This window comes from Athene noctua, chromosome 1, assembly GCF_965140245.1.
Source record: "Athene noctua chromosome 1, bAthNoc1.hap1.1, whole genome shotgun sequence".
NCBI lineage: Eukaryota > Metazoa > Chordata > Aves > Strigiformes > Strigidae > Athene > Athene noctua.
The window spans coordinates 244,199,183-244,218,373 of record NC_134037.1 but is presented as its reverse complement, the minus strand read 5'-3'; the positions used below and the strand labels follow the sequence as shown (position 1 = coordinate 244,218,373).

Here is a 19,191-nt window from a genome sequence, read left to right as displayed (position 1 = left end):
CTTGTGAAACATTTGATTCAAACACAATATTTAGTTTTGCCCTAAAAATATATTATGTAATTTAAGTCATTTGCTGAAACTATTTTAGCATAGATTGGTGCAATGAGTTTAAATCAATTCTCCTACACTGCACTCCTCATGTGAAACCATTATCGGGAGTTTCTAAGCAAAATATCTGTATGATTGTAACTTAGTCAAATATTAAAGAACTAGAGGAAAGTATTATCTTTTTCCTTTTGCAAGCTGATGTGTTTCTAAATGTCAAATACCAAAAGAACAGGATACTTTTGAAATACAACTAAAAACAAGCAAAAGGTTTAAGGGCACAGAGGCCAGGAACAGCCGTTTATTCCCATCTAATGATTTTGATCTCTCGGTTATTTGCTTTAATGTTCAAGCCAGTTCCTTGACAGCACTAAGCAAATGCTAAAGGAAAGTACTTAAAAGACCTATAAAACTTGTTTCAGTTTATTCTTTGCAAATAAAGAGCTGAGCAAGAAGGCACACATAAATGATAACATTTCAAAATCTTCTCAAACACTGAAGTAAAACTTCTTTTAGATCTACCTCCAGGAAAAGAATACATTAAGTCCTCGAAGACCTAACTTTCTTTCTCACTACAGAAGAGTAACCATTGCTCCACAAATTTTAATTGCTAAGAACACAGGGTTTTCTATTCCAGTTGGTACAAATAACAAAATACAAGTATAAAATGCACTTCAAATTATGCAAAAGATTAAACCAACCTAGTGATAAAAATAAACTCAATTGCTCTGTAGAGAATTGCATTAGGAGGGACTACAGTGGTGCAAGAACTGCTGTTGGCATACATTTTTTAATAAGCAGTATGTTAAATTACTGGTGGTGTTTTCTTTTGGCCCTTGGTGCCAATAAAAGAGCGAGATTTAGAACACCCACTTTAACCTTGAAACATAAAAAAGCAGAGCCTAAATTTGTAAATTGATTTCAGTGCCTAATGTAGGTTCCTAAATACCATAATGAATCCAAGCCTAGGATTTTGCCTCCATTTAGGACACATGGTAATCAGCCTATCAAAGCTATTTCTTTCCATACCACCTTAAGACATTTTTCTTATTTTCATTCCAGAGTACTTAAAGAAGCTATTATCTTCCTACATAAGTGAGGAAAATCCACTCAGTAACTAAAATGAGATCAGCAGCCCCAGATTACATATTCATTAAACATTTTAAGAAGTATTTCTCCATCTCTGTTGTTTCTGAATACTGCATCTAATCATGTTCCAAAGCATCTAAAAAACCAAAGTTTCTAAGCATCAGTGAACAGAGCCCTATGTATATGGAGAAAATTAGAATATCAAACAGAAGGAAATACAAGACATGTAATTTTCTTAAATTATGAAAAGCCACAACTTCAAGCGCCTCTGTGAGTATCTGTATATCAGATAGTGGATGATAGCCAGTAATATCCTTTCAGATAATGCTAGCTCTTTATGAGCTCTGTACCAGTTTGGTTTCATACAGAAACAGGGTTTCATACAGAAATACAAGCAACAATTTATCCTTCACACAACAGAAGAATTCGTGGAACAGAGGAAGAAGCCTGAGCCATATGTAAGGCCTAGTGAGAGGAAGGGAGGAAAAGGGGAAGAAATGACACAGGGAAAACACACAGAATAAGCAAAAGGGATTCCTGGGTTATGTGATAAGTCCAGTCACACAGCCGTAATAGCTGCAAGTAAATACTGCTCCAAACATCAGCTGAAACACAAGAGTTGCAGAATTGTTCACTGGAAATCAGAAGCTGTGTTTCCATGTCCTGTCCTACATAAAGTAGCATGGGGTAAGACATCAAGTACTTCCAACCTCCTACAACCCCATTGTATTTCACTCTTCTTTCCAATTTACTGGTGGAACTTCTTACATTGGTTCAGATGGTATTACTCTATTTAACAAATTCTTACTATTTGAATTGCTTGAGCTAATTTGGCTCCTTTTGATGGAGCTGAGACACAAAGCACAGGCAGCTGTGATATCTTCAGCATGGAGGGTGTGCTAGCCTGTAGCTTCAGCGATGACAAGACATGAAGATGTCCTAACTGCTTCCAGTGACGTGAATGGTAAAACATCCACTGTTTGCAAGCACAGTGCTTTTGAAAATGCCATCGTTATTGTTTATGTGTCTGTCAGTGTGACAGAACAGATATGGTACGCCCCTTGGCACAACTCTGTATATTTGGACAGAGGAGAAGCAGGAAATGTAGAAGGGCGTTTTCTACAAAGGTTAAGGGAAGTGAGATGGAGAACAGGACACCTATAGAGGCCACAGAGAAGATTTTTAAATGTACAACAGACTGTATGCTTATTTGTTATGCATATGTATTCATATTTATGGATACACACTTATGGAAATTGTTGATTAGATGCAATATGTGTATTATTATTATCTATGTAAAGTCTCTGTTGAAATATAGGTATGGCTTAAGTGCAAAGTTAACTAAGCCTGTGTTAACTTGTCTTCAATTACCCTGCTTGTGCCTATCTTGAACAGAAGTAGCCACACTGAAAAAACCAGGCAAACAAAAAAACCCAAAACAAACAAAAAATAGTCAAGGGCTTCACAGTGAAGACTGGATTAGCAGCTGATGGGCTGTGGTAACTAAAGCTGTAGTGTGACTGTATCCCATCAGAGCATCAGCACTGCAAGAGCTGCAGTGCACTCACTCCTTCCCTCTGGTCATGGACCAGTTTAAAGCACTTCAGTACCAAAAGATTTTTGTGGATGCCTAGTAACGAGATTAACAGCAGCACATACTTAACACAAACAAATATTGCAGCAAAACCCATCTACAATGTAATCAGTGAAGTCTTTCTGGAAAATAAGTTATTTTAAATTAGTTAGAAAATATTTTTTTTTAAATATTTGTATTGCATCTGTTTGTTGATAGAGGAATAAGGATGGGAAGTTAAGGGAATTGCACCCCTATTACTATTAATTAAAGTAAAAGCAGCAAATATGTATGATAAAAAGTTCTAAAACTTCAAAGTCAAAACCTGGACTGGAAGTCTGTACTTTAGCTACTGCCTTTATATTTATTGCACGAACTCCATGAAGCTCCAACTGGAAGCACAGTCTTGTTATTATAGACAAAATATGTACAAAAAAAATAAAAATCATAAAATCTTGGCTCTGCCCCAGAAAGCATCTATTTGCAGTGAACTAAAGACATGCTGCAGGAAAGGCATACACCAAAATTTGAGAAGAAAACTAATTTGGTGCAATATCACAAGGGCACAAGGGTCTGCTAAAGCTAAGCTTCAAGTTAGGCATCTAAAGCCTTAATTTTGCACACTGATTTGGAAATTGACACTTGACTACCATTAAAAATAGTTAGGTAGGATATCAATATTAAAGCTGAAGCTCAGGTAAAATACTGTACCAAAATCTTTGAGATCTGTGATTCTTTATAATTGACTAGATACTAAATTTAAAAACATCCAATATGGATTCTGAAATATCACTACATTGCCTAATGGAAACTCATTTTAACTGAGACTTGCATAAAAACCATAAACTGCATGGAACCAAATGAACAAAAATCACTACATAGCTGACATGATGGGATGTTTGTCATTTATGATCGTGGTGGAACAAAGCCCACCATTTAATAGTACCCAAGAATGTCAGTACTGAAATACAGAATTCTAAATTGTTGCCAGTATGAATAATGCTCACTGCAAGAAATCTGCTTTTATCAGAACAGACTGAGCCAACATGTAAAAGTTAAGTATGTTGTCAAGTCAAGTCTGCTTGCCTCTCCCTGGCTACAACTCTGAAGCCTGATTTATTCAGTCCCACCTCTGTCCCATGAACAGTCTCCAGCTTGAATACTGGCCCTGCAGCTCAATCTAGGACAATCCATACTTTCCAGCTCTTGTCCCTGGCAGTACTGTCATTTCATTTCTCATTCCATTTCAGTCCTTGGTGCCAACCAAGGTGACCATCAGACTAGTTTTTTACAAGAGACCTTCATGTGTTACTGGATTATAAAAGAGCTGCACAGACAATCTGAGCAATGCCTAAACCTCCTAGATTTCCAGATGTACAAAATTTGCATTAGAAGGCCTAGTTAACTACTCTAGAAGAGAGAGAGTCAAACCCCCGAATTTTCTATCCCACTGTCACCTTGCAACAGAAATACATAACTTTCATGAATTTTCACAAAATTACCCAGGAAGCCAGTGGAACAGACCCTGAAACAACAGTCAACTGTTATTTACAACTTTCTAACAACAATGCAAAGCCCACTGTCTTAACACACAGGAAAAAGCAGAGGCTGTACTTTACAGAGTTGCACATCAGTGGGGATTCTGCAGATTGCAAGGCTGAGGGTAGAGGCTGTCGCCTTTCTGCAAGCCCACTGATACCAAGTAAGAACACTTCTAATTACAACTTAACATCCAAATATGCATTTATCTCCTAAGATTTGTTTAGGCACTGTTCACAGAAAGAACTTGCTTTGCTTTTTAGTTGTTAGCGAGGTTATATATTCTTCCCAGTAAAACAATACATTGAATTCAAAGTTAGGCAATTGCAGGAATAAAACTTTCTCTTCCACTTGTTTTCAAAAAACACTATGGTGAATGTAGACTGTACATGTAAGTTAGACTATGATTCCATTTAATTTTTTCAAGCAGTTACAAAAAACTTAAGAAATTAATTTCACCTTTAAAAGCAGAAATTTTGTACAAACACTAGGCAAGTTTCAGACTTGGTCTTTAACATACTGACCCTGGGGGTTTGAGCAAGAACGTCTCAGACTAACAGAAAATTCTTTCAGGAGTTAATTTTTTTTTACCTGTTCTTATCCTCGATCTCCATTGTCTCTTTTTCCTTGATATCTTCCCAATAGGAACATGAAGCAGATATTTGATCTATAAATTAGCGAATTAATTTTTAATCTTCTTTGCTTGGTGGCTCACCATCTCTTCAGTGGACACTAGAAATCCCAACCATATGAAACTCAACTCGGTGTTCACTCCATACCTGAACTACCAGAGATGCCTCTGTGTCTCACCATCTGCTACTTCTCCAGTTTTCTTTTAAAGTCACTTGCTTAATTGTTCACAGAAGTTTATTCTCTTATAATCAGGAACAGACTTAATAGAACAGGTCTCAGAAAGCAAGGAGGTCTTGTTTAGTTTCTTTAACTGAATTCAAGCTATGTTCTTGTGCAATTGATTTATATTTATCTTCTGGAGGAGTGGAATTCTGGAAGCTGCTGTTTCTGCTTTGTCTTCCTTTATTCTGGAAGCAGGCAGAGTTGGAAGAGTATTTGTGAGGGCCAAAGTCTGACTTGTCTTCCTCACACGTGCTAGAAGACACTCCTTAACATCAGCTCACGAGTTCTGGAAGAAGAGACACAAAAGAAAAGGGATGGGCCGTTAATACAAAACAGAATTGAACCGAAGGGTATGGAAAAGTAATTTCCTCGGAGGACACAGTTGCAGTTACGAGTATTAAGTGAGTCATGATACTAATTATAAACTGCCTTGTGCATTACAGTACTTGTAAGCACATGGAGAACTGAAAAATAGCAGTGAGGTTTCCTGCTTCTCCTCCAGTACAGTATCATGCAATCAGTACGATAATGAACACATGTAGCTGTAAGTATGCTGAATAAATGAGCAAGTTTTAAATTTCTTCCTTTGCCTCAGTACCTGCTTAAAAAAAAATCAGGCTCTAGGATATATATTACAGCCTTGACATAATATTATGCCATCAAAGAAAATAACAGGCTGGGCAGAATATTTATGAAAAAGGATTTTGCCCTTCTATTCAAATGGCTTGAAGCTAGGGGAAGAGATTAACTAGCCTGCAATGACTTTCCATAAGGAGGATTCAGAGTCTTCCCAGCTAATGCCCACTCCTGGCTATATAGGTCAACATCTACCCTATGCTGCACCCACCTTTGGGAACTTCTTCCTTCAAGGTGACACACAGAATTTTTGTAGCACCAGAATAGTGTATAAGTGAGGCAAGGCAAGGCATGTGCTGTCAAGCAGCAGAAAATATTTCATTCAATATACATGTTAAGCTATTACTCAAGGAAGATAAGTTTGAGAGAGCTGGGAGGACAACAGTGGTATTCCATTATTGTTCTGCATTTGAGCAAATGTAAATCCTTCTCTGAACCTCTGACAGTGTTGGCAAGTTTTTTCATAATGTGCAGTTGCATATGTCCCTCTTTGAACAGAAATAGAGACATTCTTTCCTGATCCAGAAAGGGAAACAACTGTAGCTAAATTGCAAAAAATGAATTAGTTTACTGTGTACATATGATATTGAAATACAATGAAAGAAAGGAGGGTAGAATTTGTGGCTTGATTATTTTTTTTTTAATACTTAGAAATTTGCCTACTCAGTTAATAAATGAAATATCAAAGTATATAAACTGAAGATGAATTCTGAATGCATGTTTACTGTGAAAAGATTCACAGAGAATTTAACTTAGCACGATGTGTTACTAAATGATTTAAATATAAATTTTTCTTTCTACAGATTCTGAGATGTATATCTAGCATGTAATCCAAATAAAAGTTCCACACTTAAGTCATACTTAAGTAATACAGACTTAAGCAAACAGCCATGCAAATCCAGCCTCATTTGTCCAAGTATGAATGATTTCATAGACAGTAAAACCGTTGCAGGCCTGCTGCGTAATGGGTTGCAGTTGGGAGGGAAGTGCCAAGGAAAGGCATTTTGACTGCAGTGGAAGATAAGGCCAGCTTATAGTGTGTGCTGGTTTTGGATGGGATACAGTTAATTTTCTTCATATTAGCTAGTATGGGGCTATTTTTTGGATTTGTGCTGGAAACAGTGTTGATAATAGAGATGTTTTTGTTATTGCTGAGCAGTGCTTACAGAGTTGAGGCCTCTTCTGCTTCTCACACCACCCCATCAGCGAGAAGGCTGGGAGTGCACAAGTTGGGAGAGGACACAGCTGGGACACCTGGCCCCAAATGACCGAAGGGACATTCCATTACCATAGGATGTCATTTATATGCTGAATAAAGCTGGGGGAAGAAGGAAGGGGGGACATTTGGAGTTATGGTGCTTGTCTTCCCAAGTAACCATTACATGTAATGGAGCTGTGCTTTCCTGGAGATGGCCAAACATCTGCCTGCCAATGGGAAGTGCTGAGTCAATTCCTTGTTTTGCTTTGCTTGTGTGTGCAGCTTTTGCTTTACCTATTAAACTGTCTTTATCTCAACCCATGAGCTTTCTCACTTTTGCCCTTCTGATTGACTCCTCCATCCCCACCCAGGGGGTAGTGAGTGACTGGCTGTGTAATGCTTAGTTGCCAGCCAGGGTTAAACCACGACATACTGTTTTCCCTAAAACATCATTAGTAAAATCACACATGAAAAATGTTTAGTTATTTGAGCAGCTTCAATTGTCTTCGGAAAGGAAGAAGAAAAAATAGGTTTATAACAGACAGCTAATTATGACTTTAAGAGACAGCCTCTCCATTATTAGTGAGTGACACACTTTCTCAGACTGCATTCTATTTCTAGGTTTGGCCTTTCAAATAATGTCCTTTATTATGTTGCTGTGGGGAAGCTTTTTAATTCACTGCAATTTTGTGCATGATTTTGCACATAGGACTGTGCATGACTTGCATGCTGACAAGATTCTAGCTAAGTCCATTATCTTAGTAAGTCAGTAATTGCTGTATTTCTCCCAGGACACTGAATAAGCCCCGTTTTGAAAGAACTGATACGTTACTTGATCTTGGTACTGACACACTCTAGGAAAATAAAAATATTTTCTAGGATTTTTGACAATGACACCTTGTCCAGAAAATGGGTATGTCCAAAGTACCTGAAAGCAGCTTAAGTATTATTAATTCAATAAATAAATTTGCTCAGCAGAAGAGCAAGTTATATCACAGCATGAAGTAACATCTATACACTGGCAAATCATTCCGATAGTCCTCGAAGGAGTTTGGTCTTGCCAGCATGGATGTGACCAAACGGTGTTGTCAGTTTGCTACCAGATCACATTACAATCCTAGAAAGATTATGACACCGTCATCTTTATGGTGTCTCCCATGGTAAGAAAGAGAGCCAACTTGGCTGTCAGATACCAGATACAGACTGACCCTGGCACACTGACTTCCTGACCTTACACTTCTTCAGTGCCTGAGTGGTCATACAGGTTACCTTATAGCTTTATATGATACTGAGCTGCAGCATCTGAGAACATTCTGTCATTGAATTTATTACTATAGACATAACCATAAATCACTCTTGGGGGGAAAAAAAAAAAAAAAAAAAACAACACAAAAAAACCAAAAAAACACCACAAACAAACAAACAAAAAAACCCCAGTTGCCCATGGCAATTTTCTACTGTGGGATTTATAGGTTTTTAACAGAAACACCTTTGCTGTAGGATTTTATGTCTGTACTCAATTGAATTTTGGAGGGGGAGGTTTAGTAGTCAATCTATAAAAAACATCTTCAGTTTTATGGATGCCTGTGATTAGTTGATCTGGCTACCTATCTTTTCACTCCTCATCCATCCTTTTAATATTGGGATCAGTCTAAATTTCACATTCTGCTACATGCAGTCTAAACTATACATACACTGAGTTTCTTTCCTCAGCAATAACAACTAAATCAGAACTGTTATTACTCAATCCAGCAGCAGGGGAAGGATGCAAGAACTGTCAGAATTACTGAACACAATCCAAAATTTAGAGAAAAATCTGTGAACAAAGCACAGCAGTAGCCTTCTCAATTTCTGTTTTATACAGTTTAAAAGCACAATTTGATCACAAAACCATTACTGTTTATGATGACTTCTATTGGAATAAACAATACCACAACAGAAGGTATATATCCTCAAGTAGGAGAGCAATTGTGAGCAGCATAGCATGAGAGCAAGCGGAGTTGACCAGAGCTGCAGCACGGCTGGGTCACTAGTGGGATGTGCACAGCTGAAGGTACCCTGTCCATCTGCTGCATTCGTGAGTAACCTTGGCTGTACCTAGCATCTGTCTTCAAGGTTCAAGGATACGCCATGGCACAATCACCTCACACTAATCATGGCTCCTTTCAGTATCACAGATACTGAAACAGTCCCTGTGTGAACAGGATGGGGGAGAAGCACATTTTTGTTTTAGGGCATTTCACTCTCCCCCCAGAATGCTTTCTTTGTAAATTGAATGAAAATGTACAACTCATCTCATGCATTTGACATCATTTTGGTTTTATCAATAATGGCTTTATGAGCTAATACAGGGTGATGACAAACTAAAAATGTGCATTCTAAACCTGTTAGCATGAGATAAACGTCCCTTTAAAAGGGAAAAAACAAAGATAACTGGCAAAACCGAAGGCTGATAAATGAGTGCCAAGAGAGGCAGAACAAGCTGGAAATCAAGTATGTCCAAGGTCTAATCTCTGATCTCAAGTAGTATGGGGTCATCTCAGGGCTAATTTGTAATCTCCATTTTACCATTATAAATAGAGAATGGCTCCACTGTTTCACTAAATTCTTCTTTCTCCTGGATTCATTAGGCAGGAATATGTGCCAGGTTTAATTCTCATAATTAAAATCCCACTCCATGCAATATCAGCAATAGGTCTGAAAGAGCCTCGACCACACTCACTACAAATATAACAAGGACTGGTGCACAGTCCAGAGCAAGCAGTTAAACCTTCAAAAGAAGACTGTCTAGGTATCAATATTTTGAGAAGATAGACACCTCGTAGAGTACAAATTGTTCCTGTCAATGCACAAATATATTAGCTACATTCAAAATGCTTTTCTATCAAAGGTTAAATTAAATTGAAAGCTATCACACAACTGCAGGTACCACATAAATGTACAGAGTTCCTTCTCAGAGACACCTGTTCTGCAGAAATTTGAGATGGACCTGATAGAGTGTAATATAATAATGTGCCTGCAAGCTAGAAATGCTGGAAGTAAAGTAGGTATGTCCTTAATATGTTTATTGTCTAGACATTTTTGGTGTAGCAAATTCAGCTGAAATGAGTAGTTGAGGCCATCCATCAGCAGATATAAAATCAGTGCCATCAATGAAGTATATGGCTCTGCATTTACAGTGTTACGCGCTGCATGAACTTTCATGCTTGATCACATACAATTTTAAGACTAAAAGTAAACTAAAAGCTTTCAAAAATGCCAACACTTCAGTACTATTTATATTCTTGATAGTATTAATACTATAAATACTATATTGTTAATGCTGTTAATATCATTAATAAAAATGCTGCAGTCCTACTGATTTTTCTATAGAGGACGGATTGATAGTAGCTGTACAAAAGTGATTCTTTTTCTAGAGTGTGATGATTTTGAGGCATTTGGCACAGTAGGCATCATTCCTTTTTGATGAAACACAACAAATGTGTACAAGGATAAAAATATTTAACAGATTAAAAATGGAGCAAACTTTGTAGTCACTGGTCAAAAATCCCCAAATATTGTTGTTTGTGACTACCCCTTCCAAGGCCACACCAGCAATAGAAAGAGCAGTTTTAGTAGGAAATACTTTTAATAAATCAAATAGAAGTTAGTACTATATGACTGGGAAAATGTGATCTGGGTAACTACAGATCCTCTGTGCAACATCAATAGTGTACAAGGCTTTAGAAAGGAAACGCTAATTAAAGACATGAAAGCAAATGCAAAATGAGTTAAAATACAACAAAATAAGCAATCAACCTAATATCTTCTGTTGAAAAATTATCTTCTAGAGAAAGGAAATGGCATAAATTTAATCTCCTGAAGTTAAGAAACAATGATCACATTGAAAACTATCAGTTAAGAAGGAAAAGATGAAAATTATTACAATAATGGTAGATACAGAACCAGCTGTATGGCAGATGATAATAGAAAGCTAAAAGAGGTCCCCAAAGACATGACTTGAAACCACAGGGACAGCCAAGGGAATCAACGGCCTGCTCTCTAAGCAGAGACGAAGAGAAACTGGCCTCTTTAGCCAAGGAGAATGAAAGAAAAGATAGCAAAGAAAAGGTGAGATTAATTCTTTATAAATCTATTAGATGATGATCACAGGAAAAGAAGAAGACTTATTTTAACCTATTAGATCTTGTGAGCAGAAAAATATATAGATATAATTATCCCAGAGTGAATTGAGCCTGGAGTGGGGAAAAACGAATCATAAAAGCAATGAGGTTCTCAGGCAGCCCTCCAAAAGGAGATGAAAGCAGAGAAAAGTGTCAGCTTTGGAGAGTGATGAGCTTTCTTCCAAAAAAGGCGCTCATAGCCTATGACATCAGAGCACTGCTCTCTTCCAAGAGATCCCTTCCAACCCCACAGAGCTTCTCTGTGCACAGCCAAGCCCTGGGAATCACTTGGGACATCTAAGCTGGCATTGTCTTGGTGTATCTGGAAAATGACAGCTGAAGAGGGGTGAGAAGTTCTCAACTCTGAAATTCACATCTACCCTCTTACCTGAGAGTAAGTAAGTTCACTGGCCTGTGGGGCATGTTACCAGGTCACTGCATTCACTCCTGATTTCTCTAACAGAACTGGGTAAAAAGAAATGATATTGTATTTATGCTTTTGGAATACTTCTGTGTTGTCAACATAGTTGTTGACACATGGGTTGACATAGCGCTTAGGGACATGGTGTAGTTGAGAACCGTCAGTGTTAGGTTAATGGTTGGACTAGATAATCTTCAAGGTGTTTTCCAACCTTGATGATTCTGTGATTCTGTGATAGTGTCAACAAAGCTTTATTTTAAAGGAAGTTCACTCATGCATCTCAGATTTGCTAAATGTATGGGTCTAAACAAAAATGACATTAAGTCAAAAAATGTTCTAGCATAGTCTCCTAACACAGAAGCTCACTCTGTTGTTTAGTCAGCTGGCAGGGAATTCCAATGTTGTTGTTGATGACTTTGTTTGCTTGCACCCTGGCATGCCACAAGACTGTCGAATTTAAGGTAGAAAAGCAAAACACATCCATTTTGCCTTGCACCCAGACATACCACAGAACTGTCTGATTTAGGGCAGGGAGCAAAATATTTTGTAATAGCTCTTTGTTTGGTATAGTTGCATAACAGTATCAAATCTAGAATAACGGTATTCAATGTGCAACTATTAGAAGAATCACATAATTGGCAACCAGCCACCTGAATGAACAGACCAGATCTGTGTGGAGAGGAGGTATTACTTTGGACCAGACTGCTCCTGGCCCATGGAAAAGTATATATAAGCTCCAGCAATATCCAGTGGCACTTGAAGACAAAAGAAGCCCTCTTCAGTTCCCGCTTCTCTCTTTGAAGAGCTCTCAAGGCTGGTCATCTCAGCCTCACAGACTAAACCATCAAAGCTTCTGGCCATCAGGGCAGAATCAGATTTACAGTATCTTATAGCTAGGCCTTGACTGGCATGTGTGATTAAGACTTGGTATTTAGTTGTTACAGTACCTGAGTAAAAAAATGGCTTGCTTGAAGTGTGGGGACTTCCCTGGGGTCTCAGAAAACTCCCTTCATGACAGTTCCCAATCCTCTAATATCAGTCACAACACCCCAGTATTGACCCCAGAATCATAGTCCTAGAAACAGAGCCTGCCGTACCTGTTAGCAGGACATGGTGGTGTGGTAACACTGACATAGCTGAAAGATTGTCCATTTTTAATACTTCATTATCAAACTAGAGTTTTCTAAGATATTTTTCAAAGAGGACAGTAACAAGGAAAGGCAAGGAGGAGATAAAGGCAACTACAATTTCCTTCCTCCCCATTAGCACTAGCTGGTAGGAACATATGGCCACGTTATGTGACGTGGCTTCAGACACAAGTTGCACAGTGCATCCTCATCATCTTCAGTTGATTCAGATCAACATGTAGCCACCTCTGAACATATCGAGAGGTTCAACTGAAAAAAATAACATGGGAACATTAGAACATTATTACCCAAGCAAAAATGGAGGTCAGCTTCACAGTACTGGAGAATAGCATGCATGAGGGTTGCAAAGGCTTTGAAAGTAAGGACAGGCAGCTCATGTTTGATGCTTAGGAAGAGAGGACTCAAGAAAAGCATAGATCAGGGCAGCCTTGCTCTAGCAGCATGTCAGGAAAATCATTTGCACAACAGCATCTGGGTCAGTATCAGCAGGGCAAGACTGTAACTAGAAAAGCACAGGAAAAAGAGGCTGTAATATTTAAGACCCAAGACAGAAAATTACTTTCTACAACAAGATAAAGTCAGAGGCAGTCATATGGCAGAGCAGAAGGGTTAAGATGAATTCTCATCCTGTCCATAAAAGACCATTTATGTCTTTTATACATTACAGAATGTATATAGCCTTTAGACCAGCTGGACACTGTCTCTCTTTTCATCCTGGAAACATACACAGTGCTTAGACTGTGCCTACACTACTACAGTCCTCTGCCCCAAAAGCAGGACATGGTCCCCAGTCTAAATGGTGCATACTGACTCACATGTGCTCAAGGTCAGAACCAGGCTAGATCTGGGCCACACACCTAGCGCGTACCCCTGCTCCTGGGTCTCTGTGTCCCATGCGACAGACCTGTGGCTTTGGCAGATTGTGCGAGTTTTGAGGGAACAGTAGGGTTCTTTTCAGGTCAAAAGGCCAGAAATAATCATGGTTAGGTTGTGTAAAAATGGTACTTTTATAGCATAAAGTCACTATCACAGACTTAATTCAGCATGCCTCCGTAACTCATGTCAAGGAGAGCAGCAGGTCCATAGGCAAGAATTGGGGAACATCTTGCAGGCTGTCTTCTTTCTCCAGAACAGTTACACATAGCAGCGAGACAAATCTTCTGCAAAGTACAGGGAGCTGTTTTGGAAACAGACTTGAAAGTGGGATGAGCTCCAATAAGCTCTGTTCGTCTACCTGGCAAACAGTGTTATTCAGACCAACACAAATACTCCTGAAGTATTTGGTGCAAGGCCAAATTTTATTAATATCAGTAACTGAAAATAAAAAATACATTTTCCTTCATGTCTTCTGTTTCTCCAAGCCTAGTTTTTTAGAAAAGCAGAAGGAAGCATCTCTTAAGATCACTACATACTTGTACAGTATGGATAGAGTTTGACAGACATGACCAGAAATATTTTCATCTCTATGCCATTTGTCAGCCAAAATTAATGACAAATGGTATGGCATTTTCTGTCTATGACTAGTATGCTTTGAAGCAGCAAATTTATCTATATGAAACTCTTCTCCATAAGTAGGAAAGCTGGTCTCTAAATTGGGACACACTTATACTGAATGCCAAATGTTGAAGAAGCAAGGAGATTAACACAGAGATTTGGCTTGATACAGCATGCCAAGACAGTGGGGAGAAAATCTTTTATAAGCTGAGAATACTTAACTCCTTTGCTGATGCTGCAAACCAGCGTGAAAGCGCTGAAACATAGCGTGGTTTTTTAGCAGGTGCCATTCACAACAGCAACTGTTGTTGAAAAAGACTCTAAGAACTCTGCCAAGATTTGGTGTGCCCATGATTTGACATCTCTTTCTTTTCTTCTTTGCTTCACAACATACCCAATTCCAGGTATTTCTTTCTAAACAGGTATTTCAATGCTCTTTTCTTCCTAATTAAAAGGGCTAAAAAGATGGCCTGATGCTGAAAAGACAAGGGAACTGAATATGGACGTTTCAGCATATGAAACAGAAGTAATGTTATTCACAAACAGCTGTATTAAGCAACAAGGCTATCATAAAGCTGCATTCATGAGTGTCTGCAGAGTGTTTTGAACTACTTGATTAAACAGCACCTTATTAGTGAAAATTATGATTAATGAGAAGCTTATAACAACAAAGCTCTCTCTGGAAACACTGCAATAAAAAGAAAGAAATGAGAACCACATTTCAGATTGGAGTTGCTAAATTAATAATAAATGAAGCTTCACTGAAAGGGTATTTGGAAGGTTTTTATATTAAAGGGCTTAAGTTGAACAAAAAGAACATGCACTTTGTTCTGTTATTTCTAGGTTTTTTATAAAACTTTACAAGCTTATTGTTATTCCTCTTAATCAAAGTAACATTTTTACAACATGAGAGAGAAGCCAGAGATCAAGATGAAGGGGCAAGTAGGAGCCCCTGAGATCAATACACTCAACTGAGTCTGAGCAATTTTGTTACTCCATTATGTTCCATAAAGCAATCTGGTGCCTTTTCCATCCAGCTGTAATGCTGATCCATTAGAGAAAGAGGAGACATGGTCCTTCTCGTTTATTATTTATAAGACAGAGCATGCATAACTTGTCTGACATCATCCTTGTCACAGCTAATGAGAAACTGAAATAAATCACTTTTGTGGCATCACAGAAGAGATGAAAAAGCTCAGGTCTAATCATCCATTTTTCTTCAGTAAGGGAGTGCTCTCTAACGTATGTAGCCAAATAATTTATTGTATATAATTGTATATGTCTTAAAGTGATGAGCTTTCCACACCACTACTGCTGTTTGGGGCAAGTATGTGTGTACATATACATACATTGTATAAACATCAAACAAGAAGTATGATTTAAGAGATGGGTTTAGCATTGACAGAAGTAACCAAAGCAAGCCAGAAAGCACTTAAATTCTTCAACTCTCAAATCTAATTGGCTGTGGTGGATCAAGTGCTGGGATAACACAGGCCCACACCAAGAGCCAGAGAAGTGTTTCCAATGCCAGTCCAATATGAACGTGAAGGTAATGAGGTGAAAATTATTTGTTAGTGCCTGGAAAAAGACTCCATAGCACTATACAGTGCAAAAATCACCCTCCGGTGCACAATCTGCTCCATCTCTTTCCCGTGGACTGCTCTAGACAGAGACCATGGCTCAACAACATGCTTGTGCTGGTCCCATGAGGGCAAGAGCTTGGCTGCACCTCTGAGCACAAAGGAGTGAGCTAAGGACCTGAGCAGATTTTTCTTCCCTAGTTCTCTTATTTAGAAGCATAGATGTGGCCAGGGCCTCCAAACTCACCTTTGGGGACTAGGAGAAACGTGCAATGCTGGTGGAGGACTAGGGTGGGCCAGGGACACTACTGTTACAAAACACCTCATAAGAGTTGATCAGAAGTGATAATTCACGTAGGAATTGGCCTGAGATGGAGAAAAAGAAAAATATAGAAGGGCAAATTTGAGAAGGAAGGGGAAGGTTTTCAGGGAGCTGTTTATGGGGAAAACACTGTTAGCATAAGCAAGGATTGAGAGCACAGTACTGCAATTCCCCTTCTCTCCCAATGGGTTTCCAGACATCTCCTGACATTAGCAATGTCTTTCATAGTGCAAATGATTTTATGGAACAGGACTCAGTGACAGCTGTTGCCTGCTTGTAAGGCACATCAGACCACTCTGAAGGTACTATCATGTTCTGCAGGATCTCAGCTTACATTAGTTAAAACCTGACAATAATTTTGCTCTTAATGCCACAAAGCTCCACCATGGACCCTATATAACTAACAAAGAGACAGTCAAGTAAATTGGCCTGTCCTAAAAAAAAAGGACAAGCTGTTTCTTTTGCTTACATGAAGCTTTAACTAAAACAGGTAATTTAAATACTAACATATTATTTCTTTCTTCACAGGAGACTAGAGCTTTAAAGCTCTGACCTTTACTATTTTCTACCAGCTGTCTTACCTCAAATAGGTGGTGACTGGGATATGCAATCAGCTGTATCATTCTCCTGTAATAAAAAAGAAGCTAAACCTTACTGCTGAGAGAGCCTGGGGCACATTCATGCTGCCCTGAGAGGTCACCAGAGGAGCTCAAAACACCTGCCCAATCGTACCCCAAATGTAATCACTGACTATCAGAAACGCTGCCTTATTTTGGTTTTACCTGGATGGAGACAATTTCTAAAGGTAATTTAGGGAAGACATTTAAGCCTCATTTATTTCTAGTCTGACATTCATGGCTGCATAGTTCTTTGTGCATAAACACATGTAGCTGTTCACAGGCAGTGTGAAGCCTTCCTTCTTTACATAGCTCTGGTGTACACCCATCACAACCAACAATATACTTGCTAAAAATTCCAAACAATGACTGTCTTCTGTTGAGCGGGTCAAAAAGAAGAAGAAAAATTCTAATAAACTAGACCACCCATTTAAAGATTTAGATCGACTGCTAAAATGCAAATATATTCATGCACACACTTATTAGAAAAATCTGAATATGACCTAGAGAAAACCTAATGCACCAAATTAATGTGCGATGTTATGTTTCTTAGCTGAGGCAGAAATAATTGCTGAATGTGTGTATTAAAAAATATTGCTGAACTAATTCAAACTTATTTCTAAAAGATTCAATCTTCCAAAAGATCAAATACTTTAAAATCTGACATGCATTTTTTTCAATTCCATCTGTTATTCCAAGGGTTCATACAAACTAGACATTGTTTAAACTCTTCAAGAAACTGCTCTTTTGCATTACAAAAACCTAGACTTTTGTATACTTTAACATAAAAACTCATCCAGTATTTCAGAAACTGTGCTTTTGAGAGCAGGGTCCAAGCAGCCCCAAGCACAATGACCACTGGCTAATTTTAGGTATGTGCTATATCGGTTTTCCTGGAAGTGCTCCTGTGTTTCCATTGACATTACAGGGAGCCTCAGGCAAGCAGAGTCCTAACTTGGGCATCGTAGATTCTTTGTATTATTTTTCAGTGAATCTGGTCCTCTTGCCTTGCAGGCTATTAAAAAATCATGTCTGAGAAACAGGAAAACAATTAAGCAAGATGGACAGAGAAAGAAAAGGTTTTCCACTTGGCCCTAAAAATGCTAAATTCACCCCGGAGTAATTCTGTTGAAAACAATATAAGTACACAGGAGCTGAACTTTTCCCACTGTCTTCACATGACAATAGTCAGCCCATAAAACAATTTTATCTAATTAAATTATGTCATGAACCTTCACATTTTCAGTATGGGAACAGAAATTCTCTATATGGGATTGGATTTTTGTATTCTTTTTGTATTCTCACAACCCTTAAATGACAATGCAAATGATTACTCTCTTAATCTTTGGAAATCCTGTTTCCAACCAGAGATGTTCCTTGGTGTTGGGAGAGTGAAAATCCTGACACAGGAGAGGAAGGGACAAGAATTGAACACTGACAATACCACAGCCTCAGCATCCACATTCACTGCTGGAGCGCTCCCTAGGTAACAGTATTTTGTTATAAGCTCATTAAGGGCTAAACTGGGCCTCTTATAATTAAGTTTCTGGTAGCAAGCAATAAGAAGGTGTCTTGCAAATAAGCAGCTGACAGAGCTGTAATACCTCTGAGAATACAAGGTGAGGGCAACTCCAGAACAGTGATGGGAAAACTTCCCTGTAGGTTCCTCAGTGTAAGGGATGCTGCCTTACGTCCCCACTGTGGTGATCAGCGTGATGGGGGCAGAAGTGTGTGCATTAGCATCAGGAGCTGCAGTTATGCCAGGTCCCAAAAGAGACGCACAAAAGAAGACTCCTCGTTGCATCAACTACTCATCCTCCTTAACATGCCAGCACAGGCTTCTCATTGCAATTACCCCACTGTTACCTCCCCTGCTACTGGAGTAAGATTTCCCAGCAGTTTCTGCAGCAGCTGAGTTAAGTACCAAGGTACAACAGCAAAGGCCATCAAATAGGTGATATTATTTGGCTTAGAGCAAATCATCATACACAGTACTTAAACACGTGAAAGCAAAAATTAGTGTTGTAATAAAAAGGAAAATACTCATTACTTAGTTTTTTACTCTGCTGACATGCATAGTTTTAGCTACAATAAAAAAATGTTGCCTGATTACCAAAAAAACTTGCTGAGAAACACAGAGCAGTAGACTTGTGCTAGCTCTGCTTTTTTACTTGTTTTTAAAGCTGTACTAGATCATTAGGGCATATGCAGAATAAAAAGCATCAAACCATTTGCCAAAGAACAAGGCATTGGATTGCCATAACAACAAATGTTTACATTTAAAAATACGTACAGACCAAAGATAGGAAAATTTTCATTCCTTTGAGTAATAAATCATACTTGGCACTCTCTTTGGGAGAGCTATGTTAAGAACCAGTCTCCCAATGGTAACACACAAAGCTATTGTAATTTCATAAGCTTTCTACACTGCATACATAAGAAAAATTAATAATGGAAAACTTGGCATAATGTAAGTTTGTGTAACAAGTAATTCTAGGATTTTTTAAAATT

General features: G+C 38.4%; 1 protein-coding gene across 2 annotated transcripts in view; it reads right to left on the bottom strand.

Moving 5' to 3' along the window:
• SACS (sacsin molecular chaperone) overlaps positions 1–19,191 on the bottom strand; it is a 61,051-nt gene that overhangs the window by 41,299 nt on the left and 561 nt on the right. For both annotated transcript variants that reach the window (XM_074915436.1, XM_074915443.1), the window contains exon 2: positions 4,838–5,387. In XM_074915436.1, the coding sequence (XP_074771537.1) occupies positions 4,838–4,860 (23 nt within the window). In that variant the 5' untranslated portion in view covers positions 4,861–5,387. The remainder of the gene's footprint in view (positions 1–4,837; positions 5,388–19,191) is intronic.